The sequence below is a fragment of the Chiloscyllium plagiosum genome, chromosome 16 (assembly GCF_004010195.1).
Source record: "Chiloscyllium plagiosum isolate BGI_BamShark_2017 chromosome 16, ASM401019v2, whole genome shotgun sequence".
NCBI classification, from domain to species: Eukaryota; Metazoa; Chordata; class Chondrichthyes; order Orectolobiformes; family Hemiscylliidae; genus Chiloscyllium; species Chiloscyllium plagiosum.
The window spans coordinates 3888259-3911005 of NC_057725.1; the positions used below are offsets into that span (position 1 = coordinate 3888259).

General features: G+C 44.2%; 1 protein-coding gene across 5 annotated transcripts in view; it reads left to right on the top strand.

The window, feature by feature from the left end:
• The first annotated feature begins 4703 nt into the window (after positions 1 to 4703).
• The window catches only part of dhcr7 (7-dehydrocholesterol reductase), a 41739-nt gene continuing 23695 nt past the window's right edge, over positions 4704 to 22747 (top strand). Inside the window, exons 1-3 of one of the 5 annotated variants that reach the window (XM_043705358.1) lie at positions 4704 to 4892; positions 14989 to 15101; positions 16722 to 16944. In XM_043705358.1, the coding sequence (XP_043561293.1) occupies positions 14995 to 15101; positions 16722 to 16944 (330 nt within the window). In that variant the 5' untranslated portion in view covers positions 4704 to 4892; positions 14989 to 14994. Of the gene's footprint in view, positions 4893 to 5427; positions 5448 to 5529; positions 5688 to 14988; positions 15102 to 16721; positions 16945 to 22747 lie in introns of those variants that run through there. The other 4 variants (XM_043705361.1, XM_043705360.1, XM_043705359.1 and 1 more) reach the window with 4 other exon arrangements.

Here is a 22747-nt window from a genome sequence, read left to right on the forward strand (position 1 = left end):
TAAGCCAGGGAAAGAGAAAGGCTGATAAGGAGGACAATAAGTGGATGAAACTGGGTTGGCTGGACTGAAAGCAGCCTATGTTGTTAAGAAGGCATATGGTGTGTTAGGAGAAAGTGAGGACTGCATATGCTGGAGATCAGAGCTGAAAATGTGTTGCTGGAAAAGCGCAGCAGGTCAGGCAGCATCCAAGGAGCAGGAGAATCGATGTTTCAGGCATGAGCCCTTCTTCAGGTGTGGTGTGTTAGGTTTATTGATCGAGGGATTGAGTTCCGGAGCCATGATGTCATGCTACAACTGTTCAAAACGCGAGTGCGGCCTCACTTGGAATATTGTGTACAGTTCTGGTCACCCCATTACAGGAAGGATGTGGAAGCATTGGAAAAGATGCAGAGGAGATTTACCAGTACGTTGCCTGGTCTGGAGGGAAGGTCTTATGAGGGAAGGCTGAGGGACTTGGATCTGTTCTCATTGGAGAGAAGAAGGCTAAGAGGGGATTTGATAGAGACATACAAGATGATCAGAGGATTAGATAGGGTGGACAGTGAAAGTCTTTTTCTTAGGATGATGACATCGGCTTGTACGAGGGGGCATAGCTGCAAATTGAGGGGTGATAGATTTAAGACAGATGTTAGAGGCAGGTTCTTTACTCAGAGAGTGGTAAAGGCATGGAATACCCTGCCTGCCAATGTAGTTAATTCAGCCACATTAGGGGCACTTAAACAGCCCTTGGGTATGTATATGGTTGATGATGGGATAGTGTAGGAAGATGGGCTTAGATTAGTTTACAGGTCAGTGCAACATCAAGGGCCGAAGGGCCTGTTCTGTCCTGTACTGTTCTTTGTTCTATGTCATGACAAAGCTAAAAATCACACAGGTTACAGTCCAACAGGCTTATTTGGAAGCATCAGGTTTTGGAGCGTTGCTCCTTCATCAGGTGGTCATTCACCAGCGCTCCGAAAGCTGGTGCTTCCAAATAAACCTGTTGGACTGTAACCTGGTGTTGTGTGATTTTTAACTTTGTATACCCGAATCCAACAACGACACCTCCAAATTGTGTCATGACAGACTTTAGATGAGTTGTTATTGTGCCTGCTTTCAATTGCATATACAGTGAACCAGAAGTGCAGCTTTTGAGAATGAAATCTAATCAAATTCTGCATTGACAGTAAAAAGATTTAAAGGATCTGGCCAGGGTTGGAGGGTTTGAGCTGGAGGGAGAGGCTGAATACATTGGTGTTATTTTCCCTGGAGCGACAGAGGCTGAAGGATGATCTTATAAAGCTTAGTAACATTCTGAGGGGCATCGATAAGATAATTAGACAAAATCATTTCCCCAAAGATGGGAAGTCCAAAACTAGTGGGCATATGTTTAAGGTGAGAGGGGCAAGATTTAAAATGGACCTAGGGGAAATATGTTTCACTCAGAGGGTAGTGCATATATGGAATAAGCTGCCAAAGGAACTTGTGGAGGCTGGTACAATTAAAAGGCATCTGGATGGGTATATGAATAGGAAGGATTTAGAGGCCAAGTGCTGGCAAATGGAACTAGATGTATTGAGAATATCTGGTCAGCATGGGCGAGTTGGACCGAAGGGTCTTTTCCTTTCTGTACATCTCTATGACTCTATGATTCCATGGACATATACAAATATCATATAAGCAGGAGAAAGGCATGGACCCCATGAGCCTGTTCTGCCATTCTGTAAGATCATGGCTGATCTGATTAATTCACATTCCCACCTATACTCAATAGCCTTTCACCCCCTTACTTATAATTCACGTTCCCACCTATACTCAATAGCCTTTCACCCCCTTACTTATAATTCACATTCCCACCTATACTCAATAGCCTTTCACCCCCTTAACTTATAAAGAATTTATCAATCTCTGTCTTAAAAATACTCAAGCACTCTGCTTCCCCTGCCTTTGAGGAAGAACGTTCCACAGACTCACAATCCTCTTTGAGAAAAAAAAGTCTCCTCATTTCTGTCTTGTCTCATTGTTTTTAAGCAGTGTCACTGCCTTCTAGATTCTCCCCATGGGAAGAGTTATCCTCTCCACATCTACCCATTCAACACCTCTCAGAATCTTACAGATTTCAATCAAGCCACCTCTGATACATCTAATCTCCGGTGGATACAAGCTTAGCCTGTCCAACTTATTCTCAGAGACAACAGTCCCATTCCAGATATTAGTCTGGTGAACTTTCTCTGAAATGCGTTTTGACTGCATTTTGTGATTCACACATCCAGCCACGTGGAAGGTATTCTGGCACACTGCTGGTAGAGAGAGATTCTGAGAGATAACGATGAGTTACCTGCCATAGATCTAGTCTCTGCTTGCAGTGTTGAAATATCTGATTTTGTTTAACCTCTGTGCAGTAGTACCCTGAGATCAACATGTATACCAATGATAGTGCTTTTAAAGACCAAGAGAAAATTTCTGAGCCTTCTCCACTACCGGATTATGGCGCAAAGTGGCTATCGAATTTACAACCACTACCACATCGAAAGGCAAGGGTATCAGATAACACCATAATTTCCCCTCCAAGCCACTCACCATCCTGACTTGGAAATATATCACCATTCATTCAGTCGCTGCTTCAAAATGCTGGAACTGCCTCCCTAAATGGCATTGAGGATCTCCGTGCACCAAATGGACTGCAACAATTCAAGAAGGCAGCTCATCATCACCTTCTCGTGGCATTAGGGATAGGTAATCAATGCTGGCCCAACCAGTGAAGTCCATGAACTGATTTAGAAAACACCCACTTTTCAGTTTTCAGTATTATTGGCAGCTTCTTAGCCTGGATTGCTTCATGATCAGGAGAGTAGACATGGAACTGAATACCATGACATCACTAATGAACCACCCCGTTTCAGATCTTATGATGGCGAGGAGGACACTGATAAAGCATTTGAAATGGAATAGGCCAGGGCACGATTTCATGAGTTCTCCAAGGCTGTGCTTTCCATACCTTACGCAAGTAGCAATTACTCAGGTATGGATCTTCAGATTATTGGCAGGTTAGTTGACTCTGGAGCATCATACCAATCCACATATATGCCAAGTTTCAACGTGTTTATATAAAACAGTCAGCCTGTTCATGATTCTGATTACAGTTTATTTATAAGTAGAAGGTTAGTCTGAGCAAAAAGAAATTAAGTCAGACCACACAATTTTGTCCAAGTGTTCTAAATTAGTTCAGAGACAGGGGACTTGTGTATGTTATCAAGGACTTCCTGGAAATTATGTGACATTTATGTGTATGTTCTACCAACAACAACTTGTATTTACACAGCACCTTTATCAATGTTGTCACTTTTACCAATGTTGTCATTAAGCAAATTTGACGCACGCTGGCATCAGGTCTGAGAGCAAACTTTTGTCTGAGCTCGGTTTTTAAGGAGAGTCAGACAGTCAGAGAGGTGCCAGTACAGCATTTCAAACTTTAAGCACAGGCTCGCAGGCAACAGAAGGCATGGGTGCCAATGGTGCAATCATTAAAATCAAAAGGACGCCTAAGAGATTGTAATTGTAGAAACAAAAATTTTGAAGGGTTGTATGGCTGGAAAATGGAGATGGGGAGCTTGACTCCAATTGGAATTTCCCATGTACAGCGGAGTAGAGATTGGAAATTTATCAGGTTACAGATAAAGCAATCACAGGTCGCTCTACTATAACGTGTGTTTCTTCAGTGCAAATTGGTGATAATGTGATTGATGAATTGTGAACGTTACTTGAATAACGTGAGCTTTCTACTGAATGGGTATAGCGAATTTCTATTAGCACTCTTCCATAGTGGGAGTTTTGATAGCGTGAGGTTGCAGAGGAACACAACTGTCGCGTTTTAGAAGAATGATCTGCAAAACATGTTATCTTGACATAAGGGAATGAAAACTTTTGACTTTCGTAAACATTATGGATGATGGCCAATCAATAAATGTTGCAAGATACAGAATCATGCTCGAAATATTGTCCATATATTATGATCCATTGAATCAATTATTGCTATGAAGGGCGGTTTTGTTTATTCTAATAAAAGCAAACTACTATGGATACCAGGGATTTGAAATGAAAACATAATGTACTGGTGAAACTCAGCAGGTCAGGCAGCATCTGTGAAGAGAGAGAAACAGAATTAACATGACACTTCTTCGAAACTCACAAATGTGTTTGAAGAATACATACTGGACTCTGCAGTGATTGGAATGAGATTGGCCAGGTGGATCTAGTTGACTATGAAATCCCAATTGGGGTTGGTAACCTGGACAAATCAGGGAGCCCTGGCTGACAGATATAAGCAGGAGGATCAAAGAGTCTCCCCACTCTAAGGACTGGCTCTGAGCTGATTGGTCAGAATCCATGCACTGTGCACATGTAAATGTGATTTGGTGATGGGATACCAACCTCAATGCAACTTTTTCTGACTCAAAATGTTAACTCTCAGATATTTCTTTCTCTTTACAGATTTTGTCTGGACTGCTGAGTTTCTACAGTCCTTTGTACTTTTTACTGTGTTCTTTCTAGTGAAGATTGCAGTAATGTATGAACCCTTTACCTTGGCTGAACATCCTTGACAGAAAGGCAGGTTGTCATGGAGACTGCCCCATCTCTCCCCCAGCCAACCAATGGCCCGATGGAATGGTTTGAGGCGTTTGGACCAATGGCTGTCGAAGACACACCCCTCCCCTCTGAGGTCAGCGGTTTGGTGAGTTCTCATTGGAGCATCTCCTTGGAGGGAGCTGGTGATTGACAGGAGCAGCTGACAGCTCTCGCCCTGTGGGTCTAGGGGTAAGGAGAGGAATACAGGGCGGCCCCCAGCATCACAAACCAGGCATCGTGTGCGGGAGAGGAGCCTGACCGCTTCCCCCATCTCTACTGTCCCTCAGGTTCGTGAGAAAGCCTCGGCATGTTGGTCTTTTGTCTTGTTTGCTGCGTGTCCTTAACGGTCCTTATTGTCTGTATGAAACGATCAACACTGGAGGGAGAGAGAGGGATGGGGGAGGTAGAGAGAAAGGGATGGGGGGAGGGAGAGAGAGGGACAGATAGAGGGATAGATACAGGGATGGAGGGGGGAGAGAGGGAGGCAGATACAAGGAGAGATGGGGAGAGAGGGAGGCAGATGCAGGGAGAGATGGGGGAGAGAGGGAGGCAAATGCAGGGAGAGAGGGACGGATTGAGAGAAAGAGAGAGAGAGTGCTGGACGAGGGCTGAGATGGGAAGAATGTGATGGAGGGAGGGGGGAGAGATTGAGGGAGGGAGCTGAAGGTGGAAGGAGAGATGCTGGGAGAGAGGGAGGGCAATGGTTCAGTCCCAGCCTCCCGGAGCACAGGGAGGGAACAGGAGCAGTGGGGGAGCTGGCTCTCTGTTCACAGGGAGTGAAGCCGCCTTTGTCGGGGCTCTCTGCTGGTCTCTGTCCGGGGCTGGAGCTGGCTTGTTGACAGGTAATGTCCTTCATTCACCCACTCTCCATCCCCCTCGGGGTCCCGATCCAGCTTCCAGCTGGGAATTGGTGCCCTCCCTCCCCTCTGGCTGTGGGGCAGAAATCCTCGCTCTCCGTGTACTTTGCCCCCGCGTTTCACCTTGAGAATAACGAAGCTCAAGGTTCGGACCCAAATAATCAGCCGCTGGTGACAGCTCCAGATATTGTTGGAGTTAAACCTGTAATGTAAACCAGATGAAAGGTATTTCCATGTGTGTGTGTAGGGGGGGGGGGGGGGGGGAGGTCGAAGTAACAAAAATAGCTTACATTGTAGAGAACCGCAAAGATGTGAGTAAATCACCACCAAAGGATCGTTTTACTGGAGAATAAAGATGGGATCGGTGGCCTGGCTGAGCTGTTTTACAGCTAAACCAGCGGTTGGGAATATTCTGCAGAATATCTGACTGAGTGCTCACACTGTTCGCTCAGTGCAGTGTGAACGCCGGAGCTGTAAGCCAGGTACGCTTCGACTCTGGTGTACAGACCACTCACCGATTTAAGTTGACCCCGCTGTTCGAACCCAGTGAGAGTGAGTGACAGGGAAACCTGGACTGGCCTCCATTTCGAATTGACAGAAACTACCCCAGTGCTGTAGCAATTTTACAATTAGTCTTGATCCAGGAGCTTAGTCTGGGTTGCAGCCTCCTGTGTTGCAATAAACTTCCTGCTGCCTGTTTGAAAGTTCTGTTATGCTTGTTGGAAAACAGCCTTTGTAAACTTAGAGAAGTGCACAGAGCTCAACCCCCCCGCAGTAGTTTTATTTGTGTGCTGGAATCTGTATGTCAGGACATTTCAATAAAAGACTGTAAGATTATATATAAATAATATATATCCTGCAGACTGTGAGCACTCTTAGGCACTTTTCACTTCAATTTTAAAGCCGTGCTGGCATTATAATATATTGGACAGCTGTGTTCTGAAATGAGAGTGTTTCCTGGTTTCAAATTGACACTGTAAAGTCAATAACAGCGTGTGAGGAAGGTAATGATTGTAGTGTATTTTGATGGCATTAACAGGACTTTGAAAAAATTCCAACAGGTTGTGGAAGAAGTGGCAGATAGCTTGTCGGTATGGTGCAGTGTCATTGGAAGAGAAATTGTGAAACCTGAATGCAGTGAAGTCAGGTGAATTTGAAAGGGGTGAATATAATTTGATTCTGATTGTTGGCTGACAGTTTACTGTCAACATGAAGATACTGAAGTTTAGAGTCAACGCAAAGACAAGCAAGTACAAGGATACCTGCTAAGGAGATTTGCTTATGATCAAAATGTTGCAGTCTGACCTTGACAGTAGTTTCCATAAAGAAGGGCCAAACCCCAAAGGTGGGGTTGATGGCCAAATGGCATTATCACAAAACTATTAATTCAGAAGCTCAGTTCATGTTCTGGTTTGAATCCTGCCATGGTAGGTGGTGGAATATGAATTCAATAAAAAATATCTGGAATTAAGAATCTACCAAAGACTATTAAACCTTTGTTGGAAGCACAGACAAGTGGCTCAGTAATCCCCTTCAAGGATGGAAATCTGCCATCCTTACTTGTTCTGGCCTACATGTGACTCCAGACCCACATTAACGTGGTCGACTCAACTGGCCTCCGAAATGGTCCAGCAAGTTACTCTGTTGTAACAATTGCTAGAAAGTCTCAAGAAAGGAATGAAACTGGATGGACCATCTGGGCACCAGAAAAGACAACGGCAGAAACCGCCCTGTCGAGCCTGCAAATGGCTCCTCACTCACATCTGGAGGCTAGTAGCAAAATGGGGAAAGCTGTCTCACAGACTAGTCAAACATCAGCCTGACATAGGCATACTCACGGAATCATACCTTACAGATAATGTCCCAGACACCACTGTCCTGCACCTGGGTGTATCCTGTCCCACCGGCAGGACAGACCTGGCAGAGATAGGGATACATTCAGGAGGATGTTGCCCTTGGAGTCCTCAACATTGACTCTGGACCTCATGAAGTCTCAGGTTAAACTTGAGCAAGGAGATCCCCTGCTGATTACCACATTCTCCTTTGGCTGACAAATCAGTACTCCTCCATGTTGAGCAATACTTAGAGGAAGCACTGATGGGGGTAAGGGTCTCTTTCAATGTCCATCATTAAGACAGGCTCAGCAGTAGTACTACTGATGGAGCTGGTCAGGTTCTAAAGGGCATAACTGCTCAACTGGGTCTGCATCACGCGGTGAGGGAATTAATATGAGGGAATTAATAAGAGGGAAAAACATACTTGACCTCATCCTCACCAATCTGCCAGTTGCAGATGCATCCGTCCGTGACAGTATCGGTAAGAGTGACCTCCACACAGTCTTTGTGGAGACAAAGTCCCTCCGTCATATTGTGTGGCGCGATCACTGTGTTAAATGGGCAGAATTTGAACAGATCTAGCAACTCAAGACTGGGGGCCCATGAGGCACTGTGGGCCATCAACAGCAGCAGAACTGTACTCCAGCACTATCTGTAACTTCATGGCCCAGCAGATCCTCCACTCAACCTTTACCATCGAGCCAGGGGATCAACCCTGGTTCAAAGGATGGTGTAGGAGGGCATGCCAGCAGTAGCATCAGGCATATCTGAAGATAAGATGTTAACCTGGTGAAGGATTACTTGCACAAGAGAAAGTGAGAACTGCAGATGCTGGAGATCAGAGTCAAAGAGTGTGGTGCTGGAAAAGCACAGCAGGTCAGGAAGCATCTGAGGAGCAGGAGTGTTGACGTTTCAAGCATAAGCCCTTCAACAGGAATAAGGCTCGTGGGCCAAGGGGGCTAAGAGATAAATGGGATGTGGTTGGGGCTGGGGGTAGGGTAGCTGAGAATGCAATAGGTAGATGAAGGTGGGGGTGAAGGTGATAGGTCAGAGAAGAGGGTGGAGCGGATAGGTGGGAAGGAAGATGGATAGATAGGATCATTCAAGAGAGCAGTACCGAGATGGAAGTTTGGGACTAGGATAAGATGGGGGCCAGAGGAAATGGGAAAACTCGTGAAATCCACATTGATACCATGGGGTTGGAGGGTGCCAAGGCAGAAGATGGGGCGTTCTTCCTCCAGGCATCAAGTGGTTAGGGTTTGGCAATGGAGGAGGCCCAGGACCTGCATGTCCTTGGAGTGCGAGGAGGACTGCTTGCATAACAAACAGCAAGTGATAGATAGAGCTAAGTGATCCCACAACCAATGGATTAAGTCTAAGTTCTGCAATTCTGCCACTTTCAGTTATGAATTATGGTGGACGATTAAACAACTTAGTAAAGGAGAAAGATACACCTTAAATGATGCTATCGTTCCCGCCCTGACCACCTCCGCTGGCAATGCGTTCCAGGCACCCACCACCCTCTGCATGAAGGACCTTCCACGCAAATCTCCGCTAAACTTTCCCCTCTTACTTTGAATTCGTGACCCCATTCTGGGAAAAGGTTTCTTGCTATGCACCCTGTCTACACCCTCTCATGATCTTGTAGGCCTCAATCAGGGCGCCCCTCAAACTCTGTCTTTCCCCACAGAGGCTGTTCAGCTCATCATGTCTGTACCAGCTCTTCAAATGTGCATCTCACTTATTTCAAACATCATATTTTCAATTATCACATTGCACATTTTCCCTTTATCAGATAACTATTTAATTCCCTTGTGATTGCTTTGATTGACTCTGCCTTACACCACACTCTCGGGCAGTGCATCCTAAACTCTTACCACTTGCAGTGACAGTTCTGCTGTTCCTCATTCAAGTTGCACCTAAAGCATCCTTCTTCTGCACTGATGCATATACACCCTACTGAGAGAGATGATTCCTACCATCCCTTGGAGCATCCTGACTTCTGTCAGAAGTGATTCTTGTTAATGTTTGTGATGGTTTGGACGCTGTATATGAAGATTAGGTTCTCTGGGGCGTGATGGTTAGGCTATGCTTGTTCTCCTCAGAATAGAGGAGTGGAGAGTGTACAAGATTGTGAGGGATAGAGTGAGCAAAAGCACCCAGTCACCATAGTAGAGAGGTCAGTGACTGACTGGTGGTGGGGGTATGGGTGTGAGGAGGCATTGAGTTAAGCTGATGGATGGAAACGTTTTATTTCACCCAGAGAGTGGTCGGTTCTAGAGCTCACTTCCTGAAAGGGTATTGAAAGCAGAAAACTCTCAACTCACTTCAGAGGTGTCTCAATGTGCCCCTCAAGTGCCATAACCTGAAAGGTTACAGGCCAAATGCTTGAAATTGAGATCAAGTTGGGTGGCCAAGTGACCTGTTTCAGTGCCATAAACGCGCTTTATCTGACTTTGTGTCTCATGTGCTTTTGTTACATTCGTCATGTGTGTTGGGACATTAGCAGAACTGGCTGAAAGTTTTCCACCATCCAGAAACTGGCAGGTGCAGAATAGTATTCCTTTTATATGTGGGTGGGGATGTGTGTGTGTGTGCGTGTGTTTGTGATGCATGTTGACAGACACCTCGGGTTTGATGAAGAGTATGTTTTATTCAGCCATGGGAAGCAGGCGTCGCTGGCTGTGCCAACATTGCTGAGATTAACTACATTAATATTCCTGATGAAGGGCTTTTGACCAAAACGTCGATTTTCCAGCTTCTCGGATGGTGCCTGACCTGCTGTGCTTTTCCAGCACCACTCTGATCCGAACTACATTAATAGTCTAGCTGACTCAGGTCTTGGTGAGGGGAAAAGATGAAGAGTGCAATTTTGTTTGGAGTTGAACCTTGAGCTGAAAGGTAATATTAAACCACAACAAAATCTAGCTTGTTATCCTCATTACTACTATCAGTGGTAAGTGGTTCTAATACCAGTTGCTAATGAATAAATTTGCATTTACATAGTGCCTTTGCCAACTGTTTTGCATTGAATGAAGTACTTTTTGAAGCGTCATAATTTGAATTGTAAAGCTCCTGTAAAATCCTTTGGGATATTTTATCACATTAAGGTTGCTATATAAGTCTGAATTTTAGTTCCCGTAATATTATGCTGGTATTATACATTTTGTACATCCTGCCTGTGGTTTCTTGCCAGCGTAGTAAAAATGAATGACCAACTGAAGTGCAATGCTGTGTTTGAAATGGGAATAAGGGTGCTCTAGGCTGTCAGCATAAATAAAATGAAACACAAAAGAAATTAATCCTATAATGGTCCTTTGTACATTAAAGTTACCACATTTCAATTTGGAGCCACTTTGCAGCTCATATCACCACAGTCTTTTCTTTTCGCCCTGCTTTGAGGAACTTTAATCATGTGTCATCTGTCATAACAAGGAGAGTGTGTTTTACTCGAAAGAAAATAAATTTAAAGAGGTGATAATGATGTGGTCTGTTGCAATCAGAACCACCCATGAACCAGTGTGCATACAAGTAAATAAAACCTTTTGACCTTACTAGATACTTTCTATTTGAAACACCGTATCATTTCCAAACAGTCCTGATTAGTCAACTCTAAGGTTTAAAACATTAAGCAAATTACGGCTGCAGGGCTGAACCCACGGAGGTTCCAGACTCTTCCCTTTCCAGAGGGAGCAAACTGCGGAGGGATTCCCAACTCCAACGCCTTTTCACTTCCACCTGAATTAGATTCTGCCAGGAAGCTTCAGAGTTACACTTCCCACCCCATCTCAGCCCCATGTGACCTCAGCTCACTACCACTGGGGTCAATCCAGCTGCCAGTGACCATGTTACCAAGGGGCCTGGCCTGACCTGACCTGACACACCAACCTGTGCAAGTGGCTCATCAACTTGGGGAAGTGGGGTGCTGCTGAAAGGCGATCAGTTCCTGATCAACAGGCTGGAGGGGAAGGGGAGGGTGAGGGGTCCAAAGGGAGTGAGCCCCTGCCCATCCTTCCTTCTGACTCTTCCTCCTCCCCATGATCTCCAGCCCAATAACAACCCACGCCCTCAATAGATCACTTATTTTAGTCATGGACCCTCCATGGCACGGTGGCTCAGTGGTTAGCACTGCTGCCTCACAGCGCCAGGGACCTGGGTTCGATTCCTCTCAGACGACTGTATAAAATTTGCACATACTCCCCGTGTCTGCGTGAGTTTCCTCTTGGTGCTCTGGTTTTCTCCCATAATCCAAAGATGTGCAGGTTAGCATGGATTGGCCGTGCTAAATTGCCCATAGTGTTCAGGGATGTGTAGGTTAGATGCATTAGTCAGGGGAAATATAGAGTAATGGGTAGTGGAATGAGTCCGGGTGGGATACTCTTCGGAGGGTCAGTGTGGACTTGTTGGACCAAATGGCCTGTTTCCACTCTGTACGGATTCTGTGCTTCAATGATTCCACAATCCTGGACTCAACTGAGGGCAGGAATAGGGATTGATCCTTCACCCACAGCCATGGCCTTCCCAGTGGCACAGCTGAGGGCAAGAGTGGCCGGATCTGAATGGGGTGGGAATTCCATCCCTGGGGTCTTGTGGAGGCCATGCCAGTGCCTGACTGTCATGTGATTTTGCAGAGCTTCCCTGAAAGCGGCAGGGCAGGTTTCTACCTCATTATCTTACAGCAGGCAAGGCCTCTGACCCCTCAGTGAAGTTCCTGTGGTAACTGAGTTTGCATTTTAGCCTTGACGATTAACCAGGTCCTCCAATAGCAACTGAAATAATTCAATAGCTTGGGGTAAAGAACGGAGGGAACAATTGCAGCCAAGAGTATACTGTCAGGACTGCTTTGTATTTGAATAGTGGCTTTGAATTGATGAGGATATTGTCACCTGAATGCTGATGTAAGATCAGTTCATGGGTGGAGCTCTGCATCACTCTTTGGTTCCCACCCTTTCATTGGGGAGGTATCTGATCTCTTGTTTGCAAGTGAGTCACCTGGAGACAATAATTTTGTCAGTGGATAGAAAATAGGAACAGGAGTGGGCCACTGAGCACTTTGAGCCCTATCTGCCATTCAGTATCATCATAATTCTGTCCCTGTTTTCTCACCATACCCTTCGTTTTGGCCTTAATTCGGGATGAGAATACTTAGGTGCTTGTTTTAGACCAGCATAGCCTTGATGGGCCGAACGGCCTTTTTCTGTGTTATTGGCCTCTCTGACTCAATGCCTTAATCACTTTCTGTGGCTGAGAGTTCCACAGGGTCACCCCCTGCTCCCTGGCAAAATGCATCCTCAACTCAGTCCTAAATGGCCTGCATGGTATCCTGAAGAAGGGCTTATGCCCGAAACGTCGATTCTCCTGTTCCCTGGATGCTGCCTGATCTGCTGTGCTTTTCCAGCAACACATTTTTCAGCTCTGATCTCCAGCATCTGCAGTCCTCACTTTCTCCTGCATGGTATCCTTTGACTGGGTCTGGACTCCCAGAAGTCAGGGATATCCTTTGTGCTTTTGCTGTTTTTGTCTTCTAATTCACAGGATGAAGGTGTCACTGGCTGGGCCAGCTTTTATTGCCCACCCCTAATTACCCAGAGAGCAGTTCAGAATCAGCCACATTGCTGTGGGTCTGGAGTTACATGTAGGCCAGACCAGGTAAGGATGGCAGTTTCCTTCCCTAAAGAACATGAATGAACTAAATGTGTTTTTCTGACAATCAACAATGGATTCATGGTCATCATTGAACTCTTAATTCAAGATTTTTATTGGATTCAAATTCTATCACCTGCTGTGGCAGGATTCCCAGAGCATTACCTGGGTCTCTGGGTTAACAGTCTAGCGATAATACCACTAGGCCTTCACCTTCCCTTATCTCTCCTTCTGTCAAGAATTTCATTGGTTTCTGTGAGATCCCCTCCCCCCTCGTTTCCTGAACTTGTCTTCTGCCATCTGATCTGGAACTGGGTGTGACATATCCATTGTTGCTACCTCTTCTTTCTGTCTGGCTGACCGTACCTATCACTAGGAGAAAGCGAGGACTGCAGATGCTGGAGATCAGAGTTGAAAAGTGGAAAAGCACAGCACGTCCGGCAGCATCCGAGGAGCAGGAGGGTTTCTGGCATAAGCCCTTCAGCCCATCGCTGTCCAGTTCACTGTGAGGGTGGGAGATTTGACTGCTGGTGCGCCACCGAGCATGCCTCAGGGCTGACGGTTTTGTCATTTAGTTTCAGGGAACCAGGGTGCTCCATGAAATAAACTATGAAGAATGTAACTATCACCCAACTCCTGCCCAATTTTGATGAAGAGGGCCCAAAACATTAATTCTGTTTCACTCTCCACAAATGCTGCCAGACCTGCTGAGTTTCTCCAGCAGCTTCACTGTTGCTGCCTAAATTAATTTGTTCACGGGCAGTGATTCTGGATCTTGACTTTTCATGTTTGTGCATCGTATCTGGAGTGGTGCCAGTAATGTCAGGTTTCATTAGCAATGGCCCTGCAAGGTCTTGCCTTTAGGCCTTGGGCATGCCTCTGTGAATGGCACGTCAGGAATGGCACTTCGAGATGTGGAGCAGGATTTTCCTGTGGGATATAGCACTTGGGGTGAAAGGGATGAAAGATATAGGAACAAACCGGGAACAAGGGACTGAATTGGATGGTCAGCCTTGATCGTATTGAATGGCGGAGCAGGCTTGAAGGCCCGAATAGCCTACTCCTGTTCCGATTTTCAATGATTCCCCGTGGCCTCAGGTCTCCACTGTCATTTTCAAAAAAGGGGATCTCAGAAGGCCACCTGAGGCTAACCCTTTCCTCAGCATTGAATTTCCTCAAATTGACCAATTAATAACTACAGCGGTGGGCTTCCTGTCCAATTGTTTGACAGGAGGCCATCCAGTTTGGAAGGGGCAGCACATTGCTTCATTAGGTAGAAGTGAGTTCTTCAGATGCTGGAGATTAGGGTCAAGATTAGAGTGGTGCTGGAAAAGCACAGCAGGTCAGGCAGCATCCGAGGAGCAGGAGAATCGATGTTTCGAGCAAAAGCCATCATTCATCAGGAATGAAGCTTCATTCTAATCTGTTGCTTCTTTAGGTGAGTGACTGCTCTTAGCTACCTGAATGCAGCCTAAAAACCCGTCTTGCGAAGGATATGACTTCAATATTTATACTGCCTGAATTATTGTGGAAGAATTGGAAAGTGTTGATTTCTTTTCAATTTGTAGAATGAATGAAATTAAGTCTTAGGTTCCACTGAGAACCCTCTGCTGAATTGTTTATATTGGTTACTCAAAGTCTGTCATCTGCTATCGTTCCCTGTCAGATGAGAACCATCAAGGTGGCAGCCACAGTGACCTGTTTATACCACAGGGCTGCTGGTATTATTCTCAATGATAAATATTGATAGATAGATAGATAAATAATGCAGATGCTGGGATTCCAAATCCAAAATATAATTGTTGGAGATTCTCAGCAGGTCTGGCAGCATCTGTGGAGAGAAGGCAGAGGTAATGTTTTGGGTTCAGTCAGTCTTTTTCAGATCAGGATTCTTCAGAAAGGTCACTGGACCTATAACGTTAAGTCTGTGTGTCTCTCTCCTCACAGATGCTGGAGTTTCTCCAGCTCATTCTTTGTTTTTGCTGTAAACAATAACTGCCTTTAATTGCATATGAAATAACTTTTAATTGTCTGTCCTTTTGTTACAGGACACCATGACTGCCACACAATCCTTTGGCTCTATTAAAAAGCAAAACAGGAATTCTGCAAATGGAGTTGGCCCAAGTGAGAAGGAACAACTGGGCCAATGGGGCAGAGCCTGGTAAGAAAATGAATAGAAAGGACAAGCATACACCAGGACATGAGGGTTCTTGTGGTACAGTAGTAGTACCATTACCTCTGAGCCAAGAGGGCTGGTTCACATCCCAGTGGTGTGTAATAACATCTTTCAGTAGGTTGATGAGAAAATATTAAATTAGAACTGGTGCTGTGTGTGGGTTTTCTAATGTAAGCTTGTCTCTGTCAAACCAAAACTGAATTTGTAATTAATTCACTCTTAGTGAAGCATTTTGAAAAAAATGATCAGAGAAGAAGCTATGTATCCATGCAAATTATTTGGGTAACCAGAATTAACAATCCCACGATTGTTACTGCTATAGTTGATGATTGCGGTAACATTGTAAAGACTTGTGATCCCACATCATTCAGTTCATCAAAGAATGGAATCTGAAGATCGTCTCATTCGTAAACTCATTATTATGATCCACTCTTGTAGAAGTCCACCTGGTTCACTGAGGTCATTTAAGGAAAGAAATCTGTTCTATGTGTAATTCTTAGATGGCACAAGTCAGGAGGGTGATGGAATACTCCCCACTTGCCTGGATGGTCGTAACTCCAACAACACTCCAGAAACTTGGTGGCTCAGTGGTTAGCAGTGCTCCTCACAGCGCCAGGAACCCAGGACGTGTAGGCTAGGTGGATTAGCCATGAGAAATGCAGGGTTACAGGGATAGGCTGGGGGTGGGGTGGGGTAGGTCTTTGTGAGATGCTTTTCGAAGGATCACTGTGGACTCAATGGGCTGAATGGCCTCCTTCCACACTATAGGGATTCTATGATCCCATGCATCTCCCAGCACCATTTTAGCATGGCCCTTTGAGAAGCCAATGTGATAGTACCATATTTGGATAAATGAATCAAGTTTTATCACTTCTTCATCATGTGGTATCACTGTTTTCTAGTTCATGACTGTGATTAGGCATTCGGGCATCATTTTATCATCCAGAAAATTCCAAAATTTCAGAAATGGCTGATTCTTAAGCAGTCCAGAATGGGAAGATGTGCGGCATCTGCATAATAAATTTCTAAATAACTGGTGTTTCTGAACAATATATTTCCAGATTGCAGAGGTGATTGTGTATAGGGTTTTCCTGCACCCAATGCAGGGGCATTGAGGCCAATAATTTACATATAATTTGAAATCCTATTGATTTATCTTACAGAATCATGAATGGCCTGGACAGAATGGATGTTGGGAAGATTTTCCATTGGTAGGAGAGACTAGGACCTGAGGGCATAACCTTAGAGTAAAGGGAAGACCTTTTACAACTGAGATAAGGAGAAACCTCTTCAGCCAGAGAGTGGGGAATTTATGGAATTCACTGCCACAGAACACTGTGGAGGCCAGTTCATTGAGTATATTTAAGATGGAGATAGATAGGTTTTGTATATCAAAGGGATCAAGGGTTACGGGAAGGAAACTGGAGAATGGGGTTGAGAACCGTATCAGCCATGATCGAATAGCAGAGCAGACTCGATGGGCCGAATGGCCTAATTCTGTTCCTACGTCTTATGGTCTTATCTGATTGCATCCTATTTTTGGTAATTTTTAAATTGCTTTTCAACTTGGAACAACTCTAACAGCTGTCTGTGCTTTCTCTTCAGGGAAGTGGATTGGTTTTCCCTTGTATCTGTTATCTTTCTGCTCCTCTGTGCTCCAATAATAGTGTTCTACTTTGTGATGTCCTGTGATCAGTACCAGTGTGCTCTGTCTGGTCCTCTCATTGATTTATACTCTGGAAAGTCAAGTGTCAGCGACATCTGGAGTCGTGCTCCATCATTCAGCTGGACAGCTGCGAAAATCTACATGGCCTGGGTCTGTTTCCAAGTAAGTCTCCATTTGTCAGCTTGTGGCCAGCTCATCTGGTCTAAAACAGACAACAAACACCAGAAACAAAAACAGAAATTGCTGAAAAAGCTCAGCAGATCTGGCAGCATCTGTGAAGAGAAATCAAAGTTAACCAATGACCTTCAAACTAACACCAGACCTCTCCAAACCGATTCCCTGTTTGGCCCTAATTTTATCACCTCAGATTTCATGTGTGTCCTTGTGACTTTATGGTAATGTTGTTCGACCCAGCCCAAACCTTTGGGGTGTGGGTTCAAATCCGACCTCAGCAACTGGTAGAATTAAAATCAGTTAATTTAAAATATTGATTCTGAAGTTTCTTTAATAAACTTGTGATCAATTAATGCAAAAATTAATTAATTAATGTCCTTTCGAGCAGGAGCTTGGAATTGGCTGTGGGTTGGGAGGGGTAAAGCTTCAGTGAGTGGGTGAGGGTGTTAAGCTCCCGTGCTGTGGGGATGAAGGTTCAGCATGGCAGCAATTGTTTAAACTTTTGCAAAGGACAAACAAACAGCTTTTAACAGACCTTTTATGTAGCAGCAATCCAGGCCTTAAAGAGCTGTCCTTTAGGCCACCCTCACCAATAAGAAATGTGCCATGATTTAAAGAAGCCTCACGAAGCTTAGCATTCAGTACGATGTCCACAGCCATCACTGTAGCCTTGAAATTTACTCAAAGGTCATGACCCTGTTATGGACCAGACCAAAGCCCCACAAAATATGTTCAGAAGATGGTCGAGACCCTAACGTTTTCTTATTTAAAAGGTAAGTGTAAGGTGTTGTGTTACGGATGCAATTCGATTGGTCAAACTACCAGGCTTGAAACAAAACACACTTTATTCATACACTAAAGTTAAAGTACAGACAAAATAAAAAAGTAAAGAAAAGAATTGTAACTATCAATACTTAGCAAAATAATAGATGTATTATTACGACTACTAATTAACTTACAATATAGTAACACCCCTTGCAAAGGCAAAAACAGTAAAATAGATAGTCTCAGATGCAATGCCAGCAGCAGGAAGAGAACCCTAGCTTTTAGCTGTAACAGAGAAAGGAATACCAGCTTCCACATCCAGTTTCAAGATCCCAGCAACTGCAACTGAAGGCGAAAACTAAAAAAAAAAAATTCCTGGTTCTTGTGGGAGCTTGACCCTACTCAATCAAGCTGCTTCTATTGTTCCAACCTTAGAAAAAATCCCAAGATGTCTCAAACTATTTGCTTTATTGGTTTTGGAGCAGACTACTCACGCACCTCAGCCTGAACCATTCCTCATAAAAACAGGATAAAATACACTGTTTAAACCATAGAATCATCACAACCCACAGTTTAGGAAGCTCTGACATACACAATTCTATAGAGAGACACCAAGGTACAGAACAGTTTTCTAATTAGCCTTTGCAGGGCTTGGTTGTTCCACCTACCAGCGAGCAGAAAATCTAACCCATTAATTCCTCTTTGTGATGCCCTGACCAAATTAGCCTTGACTGTTTAGTGTAGAGTGAATCATTTGTGGGTAAGACACAGTTTTTTATTTCTTTACTTAAGGAGAGTTTAATTAAAAGACAATCACTGTACGACTGTGACTTTAAAGGGATGGAGATAAACCAAAGGACTTTTGAAGCACAGATTTTGTAATAACATCTCCAGAGAGCTTGAAAACATGTTGCAGTAAGATTACTACCAGGATACGATCTAATTACTTAAAGCTGTGCAGAATATCTTTACTTTCAGAGCAAATGAAAAGACTCAACAGAATGTGACGACAGCTGTCCTGGTTCTATTATTAGACTAATAGTAGTGAGTTCATGTGTTCAAATCTTATCATGGTACACAGGGGATTTATAGTTAATTAAATACACGTAAAATCCACACCTAAGTCTCAATGATGATACCCATGAAGCTGCCAGACTGTTGTAAAATCCCATGTGCCATTCTTATTTTTCTGGCTTATGTGTGACTCCCAAAACAAAGCAATGTGGTTGACATTTTTAAAAATTCATTCATGAGATGTAGGAATCACTGGCTGGGCCAGCATTTAGTGTACATCTCTAATTGTCCTGCAGAAGGTGCTGCCAAGCATCTTTCTTGAACTGCTGCCATCTTCGACTTGCAGGTAAAGTCCACAGTGTTGTTAGGGAGGGAGTTCTAGGATTATAACCTAGTAATAATGAAAGGACAGTACATTTCCCAAGTCAAGATGGTGTATATCTTGGAGAGGAACTCGCAGAGTTTGTGTTCCTATACATCTGCTGCCATGCCGTTCTAGATGTTAGAGGTTGCAAGTTTGGAAAGTACCCTTGGTGAGTTACTTCAGTGTATCTTATAAATGAGATATACTGCTGCTACTGTGCATTGGTGATTAGAGGGAGTGAATGTTGTCGATAAGGTGGTGTATTAATCATGGCTGGTGCTTTGTCCTGGATGGTGTCCAGCTTCTTGAGTACTGTTGGAGCAGCATTCATCCAGGCACACTCCTGACCTATGCACTGGAGATAGTGGATAAGCATGAGGGAGGTAGGTGGTAAACTAGTCATCACAGAATTCCTGGCCTCTGACCTGGTCTCGTAGTCACAAGTAATTACTTGGCTAGTTTGGTTCAGGGTGGTATGGTGGCTCAGTGGTTAGCACTACTGCCTCACCATGCCAGGGACCCGGGTTTGATTCCACCCTCAGGCGACAGTCTGTGTGGAGTTTGCACATTCTCCCCGTGTCTGTGTGGGTTTAGTCCAGGTGCTTTAGTTTCCTCCCACAGTCCAAAGACGTGCAAGTTAAGTGGATTAGCTAAATTGTCTGTAATAGACAAGTGGGAGGCTGGAAGAACACAACAAGCCAGGCAGCATGTTTGGGGTATAACCTTGTTCCCCAATACCTGCCTCCAACTCACTGAAGTGGTCCTCACCCTTAATAAATTTTTCTTTAAACTACCTTGAATTCCAGCACCTGCAGTTCTTTTGTCTCAAAGTAAAATTCTCTGTACTGTCCAGGGATGTGTAGGTTGGATGGAGTAGCCATGAGAAATGAAGGATTACAAGGGTAGGGGGTGTGGGTCTGGGTGGGATTCTCTGCAGAGGGTCAATGCAGACTCGATGGGCTGAGTGCCCCCTTTCCACACTGTAGGGATTTTATGATTCAGTCAATGGTGACTCCCAGGATTTGACAGTGGGAAATTCAGCAATGGCAATATCACTGAATGTCAAGGGATGTTGATTCGATTCTCTCTTGTTGCTACATGTCAGCACAAACCACAATGTTGACCACTTATCAGCTTTGTTACAGCCAGGTCAGGTGGGGAGAATCAATTACCCTCTTTCAATCTCCTCGGGTGGTTCCAACAAAGATTTCTGTTCTTTACAGCACAAGGCGGTACCTTTCTCTAATAAAAATGTAGTTACTCAGTGCTGATACTGAATCAGTCAGGAGCCAATTCCAGGGATTTCTTGAGTGCAAGAAAGAGCATTTTTATTATCACCTCAACCCAAGAAAAAGAGTTAAGAATACGTACATACAGGCACACAGTTAAAGTGGGAATGTGTCCAGTCTGGAAGGAAGATAAAAGATACATGCAGTGTAAAGTCCTTTGGGTTTAATTGAGTTGTAAGGTTGTGACATGACAGCACAGTTGGTTAATTGGTGTCTTTGGTCATCAGCAGTTTCGAATATTTTAGTTATAGAGTCATAGAGCATGGAAACAGACCCCTCAGTCCAACCAAATATCCTAAATTAATCTCATCCCATTTGCCAGTATTTGGCCCATATCCCTCTTAAACCCTTCCTTTTCATGTACCCGTCCAGATGCCTTTTAGACATTGTAATTGTACCAGCCCCCACTACTTCCTCTGGCAGCTCATTCCACACATGCATCACCATCTGCTTGAGAAAGTTACCCCTCAGATCCCTTTTAAATCTTTGCCCTCTCATCTTAAACTTATGCCCTCCAGTTTTGCACTCCCCACCCCAAGGAAAAAGACCTTAACTATTCGCCTATCCATACCCCTCGTGATTTTGAATTTGAATTTGAATTCTCAGGGTTTTGATGTTGCTCTTTAATGAGTTTTGTCACCGGTCACTTTTAATTCTTGAGAGGCTGTCTACATTTCCTCGAGCTGGTTTCAAATCAGCAGTGAAAGATCCATCTCCCTGCTCGACCAAAAATAGTCTCCTGAAATATAAACTGCTTTGTGTGTTTCAGTTCTAAGGAAGGGTCACCGGACCCGAAATGTTAACTTTGATTTCTCTGCACAGATGTGGCCAGACCTGCTGAGCTTTTCCAGCAACTTCTGTTTTTGTTTCTGATTTACAGCATCTGCAATTCTTTTGGTTTTTATTGTGTATTTCAGTGTCTGAATTAATTGTTTTGAAGTTTGATTATTGAAGATGATGCCCTCCATTTCTGATTTCATTAGCAAAGTAATATAAGTGAAGATAGGAAATGAGGACTTTTTCATGCCTGACCAGGTGAACTATTTTTAATGTCTTTTGATAAAACTTTAGTTTTAGCTCGAGATTATTTCATTTATTCCGCATTGATTTTGTGAAGCTTGACTAACCCATGTGGCCAGTCTGTTGCTGTGGATCATTTTGTTTTCCCTTTTTAAAACCATTTCAAGTCCATGAAATTCTCAGGTATGAAAATGGGATGACGGAATTCAAAAATCGATTGTGGACTACACCAGAAGGCATAATCCCCGAATAAATGTCTTCCACGTCAGACAGAGATGAGGAAGAGTTGTTTTTTCACTCAGGCTCAGACTTTACTGTAGATTCTTGTCGAGGTTTGGTTGTTTAGGGTATTCAACACTGACAGATTTTTTAAATCAGGAAGGCAATTAAAGATTATGGGGGAAAGGCAGAAAAATGGAGTTGAGGATTATCCAGGATCTCATTGAATGGCAGAGCAGACTCAATGGGCTGAATGGCTTGTTCCTGCTTCAACATCTCACCGTAACCTATATTTTATTCCTACTGTGACAGCTTCAATTGGGATGAAGGTAGGTGGGCTGCACTAAATCACCCCCTGCCCTTCATCAAATTGCAGTAAGGTCAGAGCTGGGTGGCAAGGCAAAATAAATCCATGCACAGAAGTTTTGCCCTGCACACCTGCCCACCAGGGACCATCTTCCGATCATAAAACCTCCCCATTCTATCAATTGAGAGAGAACAGGAGAGGAAACACCGAGTGAATTTGGCGGCTTCTATGCAGAGAAAACCCTTCCTACAATTCACTACGAAGAAAATCCCAAAGAAAACCAAGGGAGCAAACCAGGTCTTGAGAGTAAGTCTATCTTGTCCCAAGCTAACCAACACTGAAATCTCTGCACTCTCTCTGACCTGGCTTCAAGGTGCAAGCATTAGTGTGCAAATATTGTCCTGTGTTAATGAGCTAGTAAGCTGATTGGCTTAGTCAACTGGATAATGATTTCTGAGCTGCAAATGAACTACCTTGTTTGATGTGCCAGTAAAAATGGAAGGAACCTTGTCTCGTTAGAATGAAAACACACCTTGGTAGGTTATGAGGTTGAGTGAAGCCCTTCTGAGCAATTCATGGGGCAAATCCTAACATTGTGCTGACTCCCTTTGACTGCTGTGTGAAGTCTCTTACAGCAGAAACCTCCTACAAGGTGGACACCAGAACAAGTTGGCCATGACTATGTCTTCTGCAACTTTCTGGGAGTCACAGTGCTTTGAATCAGGAGGGTCCCTCAATCCGAAACCTCTGAGCATCATAGATCCCAACACCATCAACCTGAGGCCTCTGAGTATCCTCGATCTCAACACCAAC